A 6000-nucleotide genomic window follows, 5' to 3' on the forward strand; every position below is an offset into this window, starting at 1 on the left:
TCCAGAGGGTAGTGAGGTCTGCACAACGCATCACCGGGGGCAAACTACCTGCCCTCCAGGACACCTACACCACCCGATGTCACAGGAAGGCCATAAAGATCATCAAGGACAACAACCACCCGAGCCACTGCCTGTTCACCCCGCTATCATCCAGAAGGCGAGGTCAGTACAGGTGCATCAAAGCAGGGACCGAGAGACTGAAAAACAGCTTCTATCTCAAGGCCATCAGACTGTTAAACAGCCATCACTAACATTGAGTGGCTGCTGCCATACATGTAAAAAATGTATCACTAGCCACTTTAAACAATGCCACTTAATATAATGTTTACATACCCTACATTACTCATATGTATATACTGTACTCGATACCATCTACTGCATCTTGCCTATGCCGTTCTGTACCATCACTCATTCATATATCTTTATGTACATATTCTTCATCCCTTCACACTTGTGTGTATAAGGTAGCTGTTGTGAAATTGTTAGGTTAGATTACTCGTTGGTTATTACTGCATTGTCGGAACTAGAAGCACAAGCATTTCGCTACACTCGCATTAACATCTGCTAACCATGTGTATGTGACAAATAACATTTGATTTGGTGACCTATTATGACAACTGATCTGAAAACACGGTAGAGTATTGAGATGCACCCATAGATGACAGATCATTAAAGGGGAATAAACAGTGATATTAAATGAAAACATAGAAGCTGCAGCAGGCGTATAGACACCTTGGCAGGCCCGATTCAGATACACCAGAAGATACTGCAACCTCGGTCCAAAGCCCTCCTCTCTCCTGGTATGGTCTGACATAGCACTCTAATAACATGGTGTTTCTTACCTCTGTCCAGTTGGGGTGAACGCAGCAGAGGTCTTCCAGGTCCCTCAGGGCATCAGAGAAAAGTCTCAGTCCCATATTGGCTTCCGCTCTCCACACCTTCAGACTCACATCACCAGGAGCTGGGCGAGGGAGGGAGTGTGAGGGAAGAGAGAGTTCGATATAATTAACAGTGATCACTATCAGTGATTGTAGTATGACAGCTTCCCAGTCAGAATTGGTTTCGTTCGATTTGCCCTTGCACCTGCAATGCATAGGGAATATTAGATAACACTGGACATATCCCAAAAACCTGAAGTGACATGAGCTCAACCCATCTCCATTCTTGCTACAAATTGCACATCTGATCTCATCCCCTCACCTTCCCTCCTCCCCCAAGACCAAGTGTGCTGCCTAGTAGTAACAGCGAAGCCTGCAGAGTATTAATAGAATGTGATTATGTGTATCAAAACAATGGCACAGCAGGGTTGCATTAACACCAGAACTGCCATGCATAGTCCTGTGTGGTGCGTAGAAACGGTTATTTATGCAGTGTTTGGTGCACTGACACCCCCAGTATGACAAACCAGACAGAAAGCAGTTAAACTACTGGTGGGTGAAGGAGAAAGACTCAGAATCGTCACAGACGTATTACTCTTATAGGAAGCTGTTTCATTCTTTGTTGATCCACATTGAATGTAACGACAGACCATTAGTATGAGCCTAAACTATGAAACGTAACTCCCCCACACCTCTGCATGTCTGTTGTCTGTTACACATTACTACCAATCTAATCTCAGCACCCAGAAACAAATCAGCTGCTGGATAAGGCTGTCACGAGAGTCACGACTCAAAACGGGGGAAAACCAGCAATGACAAAAATACACCACAAGAAAGACAAGGAAACGGTGCCCATTACCTCAGAAGTAACCCTGGTCACCTTCCTAAACACTGCTGTGCTTCTCTGGGGGAGTGTCACGTGTGAGGACTTATGGCATTAATGACCAGCCATAGCAAAGAGGAACATTAACGAAGACTCACCAACCAATGCTTATAACACAGCCACTTGAGTGTGGTGCGTGCATGCACGTGCGTCACCCACTCACAACAGATTACATTTAGTTTAGTTTATTAATTCGACCATTTCAAAAAACAAGCACACAAAACTTAAAAGCCATACATGCACATGAATAAAATAATTGAGGATAACACACAATAAAGTCTGGGACTTATTTCCATTGTGGTCCTCACAATGTCACTGGACCCAGTGTTACAGAAGTCTGGCTGGGTTGTTTGTGTACATTGATTTTATAATGTTGTATGTTTTTCCCCCAAAACAGCTTTCCATCAATTTGTATAGCAGACCTTCATGCCAAGTTGAGTCAATTTGAGTCTCTCTCCCTCTCTACCACCACCCCCCCCACACACATATTTCTTGGAGGGAGACAGGGATGCAGCCTTGAGCCCCACCCTCTTCAACATATACACTGAGTGTACACAACATTAGGAACACCTTCACCCTCATAACAGCCTCAAGTCGCCAGGGGGATTGATTTACAAGGTGTCAAAAGCGTTCCACAGGGATGCTGGTCCATTTTGACTCCAATGCTTCCCACAGTTGTGTGAAGATGTCTGGATGTACTCTGGGTGGTGGACCATTCTTGACCTGTCTTCTCCCCTTCATCTACACTGATTTAAGTGGAATTAAGGTGGCATCCATAAGGGATCATAGCTTTTACCTGGATTCACCTGGTCATTCATTCATTCATACATAAGTATGGGGACACCCCAAAATTAGTGGATTCGGCTATTCCAGCCACACCCGTTGCTGACAGGTGTATAAAATTAAGCACACAGCCATGCAATCTCCATAGACAAACATTGGCAGCAGACTGGCCTTACTGAAGAGCTCTGTGACTTTCAACATGGCACTGTCATAGGATGCTACCTTTCCAACAAGTCAGTTTGTCAACTTTCTGCCCTGCTAGAGCTGTTCCCGTCAACTGTAAGTACTACTATTATGAATTGGAAACGTCTAGGAGCAACAACGGCTCAGCTGCAAAGTGGTAGGCCACACAAGTTCACAGAACGGGACCGCCAAGTGCTGAAGCGTGTAAAAATCATCTGTCCTCAGTTGCAACACTCAACCAAGTTCCAAACTGCCTCTGGACGCAACGTCAGCACAATAACTGTTCATCGGGAGATTCATGAAATGGGTTTCCATGGCCGAGCAGCCGCACACAAGTCTAAGATCACCATGCACAATGCCACGCGTCGGCTGGAGTGGTGTGAAGCTCACCGCCATTGGACTCTGGAGCAGTGGAAACGCGTTCTCTGGAGTGATGAATTACGCTTCACCATCTGGCAGTCTGACGAACGAGTCTGGGTTTGGCGGATGCCAGGAGTACCCTACCTGCCCGAATGTATAGTGCCAACTGTAAAGTTTGGTGGAGGAGGATTAATGGTCTGGGGCTGTTTTTCATGGTTCAGGCTCCTTAGTTCCACTGAAGGGAAATCTTAACGCCACAGCACACAGTGACATTCTAGAGATTCTGTGCTTCCAACTTTGTGGCAACAGTTTGAGGAAGGCCCTTTCCTGTTTCAGCATGACAATGCCCCTGTGCACAAAGCGAGGTCCATACAGAAATGGTTTGTTGAGATCAGTGTGGAAGAACTTGACTGGCTTGCACAGAGCCCTGACCTCAACCCCATCAAACACCTTTGGGATGAATTGGAACGCCGACTGCGAGCCTGGCCTAATCGCCCAACATCAGTGCCTGACCTCACTAATGCTCTTGTGGCTGAATGGAAGCAAGTCCCAGCAGCAATGTTCCAACATCTAGTGGAAAGCCTTCCCAGAAGAGCGGAGACTTTTATAGCAGCAAAAGGGGGACCAACTCCATATTAATGCCCATGATTTTGGAATGAGATCTTTTACGAGCAGGGGTCCACATACACTGCATGACCAAAAGTATGTAAGCTCAGGGTGACAACCTCAGTTTCTTTAGGTAATGTTGGACCACTGAGACTGCAGTACTGCCTCCCACCATGTGGCTCTTATGTGACCAGGCTATGGGCTACAAGAGGGAGTGGCAATCTTGGTGGGGCAAACTCAACAAAAATAAATGTTAATACATGCCAGCAAAGCCACTACATAACACAACACTAAACAAAAGTACTGAGCTTTTAGCTTGCAAACTGATACTTGACACGTAAATGTTAAAACAGCATGCAAAACAAGCACACAAAAAATATATTATAGAAAATAAATACAAATAAACAGGTGGGGCTCAATGCCCTGAACGACGGATCGCCACTGATGCCAGGTCACTACACCACTAGTATATTATAGCAGTTCCAACAGTATTTTATTTAACCAGGAAAAGACCGTTGAGGTTAGAAGCCTCTTTTGGAAGGGGGGCCTGATTGTGTAATCTATATTGCACTGAAGACAAAATCATTTCATTTAAACACATTAACATATAGGAATGAACGTCAAGTGCGTTTTTATGTGTCAGCATGATCATTTTATTTCATACTTCTTGGCTGGAGTTTTTTCGGGCAAATAGCTGTTTATGGTACATTTACGTAATTAGGGTCGTGTGGGGCTTTTATAAGTGGGTGGATTCCATTTTACACAACGAACATACACATTTGATCATAGGCCTGTCCTGCAGCCTACTCGAGGGTTGCATAAGGAGATGTCTTCCCCAAACGTACTCAAGTTCACATATTATTTTTAGGAACCTACCTAGTCGTATCCCTTCATCCGCGATGCGTAAAGCTTCTGTGAACTCGCTGGTTTTGAGTTTCTCCAGAATATGACACTTTATCCTCGTCTCTTCTGGGCAGCACTTCTCAATGACACTGAAGAGTAGGATGTTGTTCTTGATGTTTTTGGCTTCTCTCTGTTTAAATATTTCCTTGCAGGCTGGACACCTGGATGACAAGTAGTTCCCCAGGCAGCTCCGGCAGAACGTGTGACCACAGGACATGGTGGCCGGTTCACACATGAGGAACAGGCAGATTGGGCACTCAAGTAGATCCATGATGGCACAGTTGCGGGGTTATGTCACCACCGCCGGTCCGTGAGCAGTTTATGAGTCCCTATCTTTAATCACCATCTAAGCAACGACAGACACTCTTCTCCGATTAACATGACCTGACTGCTGGACTCTTTCTGATTTAGTAAACAAAGGATCGCGGAACCCAAGATCCAACCATAAAGACCTTATAGTGTAATTCCAACTGACAAAACCCTTCCGATTCATTCACATGTGTTTTCCATTGTCAAGCATAAAGTATTTGGTTTGGAACAACACCACGTAACGTCTTCTCTTTCCTGGCATCATGATGAACAGAAGGTCCGATCGTCTCTGTAATTCGCGTCTGGTTGTCTTCAACTCCGAGATCCATCAACACTAGACCAATATTGGGTCAGAATTTTAACAAAGATTCCTTGAATGTTTCGGCCCCAGTCTTACTGTAAAAGCACAGCCCGGAGAAGTAGGCTTGCTGCTCTGATGCGCATTGTATGGATAGAGCTCGAAAAAGCCCAAGCCACACAGTGTAAGGTTATTACCTTACATAAATAAAGATCATGTGACGGGAACGCTGGGTATGCTATTGGTGGAAATACCGGAGTCCCACCCTGTTGTGAAACCGATTTCATAACACACTTTTACTCCGACTGGTGGTGAACCGGGAGGAACCGACTGGTGGTGAACCGGGAGGAACCGACTGCCAGTGGTTTTTATATGTCTCAAAAATCATAAAACGCGCACCGACAAGTTACTAATCTCCAAACGCTATTATAATGACCTGGGCCGTTCGAGTCATCTAAATACAGGGAATCTGCCGCCTGCAGAAACATGTGACAGAAAAACGTGAAACGTTTTTTTTCCTGGCGTCTCTTCATTCAGCCTCATTAATTGCCTTTTAAAAAAACAGCTGATATGGCTGACTTGCTTAAACAAATGTGGTTTCTACTGACAGTTGAGATGTACAAACTATGACATAAGGGGACGACAAGCGGGTAAGAGGCAATCCGTAATTTCCATTAAGACATTAAGGAACGAGATAGGACGGACGTGGTCAATATAACTATTTGTTCAGCAATTTTGAAATGTACAGCAACATAATTCAGAACATTGGACATTCTTACAGTATTCTCCCTGTAAGT

At 44.9% G+C, this 6000-nt stretch overlaps 1 protein-coding gene across 1 annotated transcript in view; it reads right to left on the minus strand.

Annotated features, from left to right (window-relative positions):
- LOC120047922 (LON peptidase N-terminal domain and RING finger protein 1-like) overlaps positions 1–5374 on the minus strand; it is a 29834-nt gene extending 24460 nt beyond the window's left edge. Inside the window, exons 1-2 of the mRNA XM_038993539.1 lie at positions 4570–5374; positions 843–961 (exon numbers count right to left, since the gene is read on the minus strand). Coding sequence (XP_038849467.1) covers positions 843–961; positions 4570–4867 — 417 coding nt within the window. The 5' untranslated portion in view covers positions 4868–5374. The remainder of the gene's footprint in view (positions 1–842; positions 962–4569) is intronic.
- Between the last annotated feature and the right edge of the window lie 626 nt (positions 5375–6000).

The sequence above is a fragment of the Salvelinus namaycush genome, chromosome 5, assembly GCF_016432855.1.
Source record: "Salvelinus namaycush isolate Seneca chromosome 5, SaNama_1.0, whole genome shotgun sequence".
Lineage (NCBI taxonomy): Eukaryota > Metazoa > Chordata > Actinopteri > Salmoniformes > Salmonidae > Salvelinus > Salvelinus namaycush.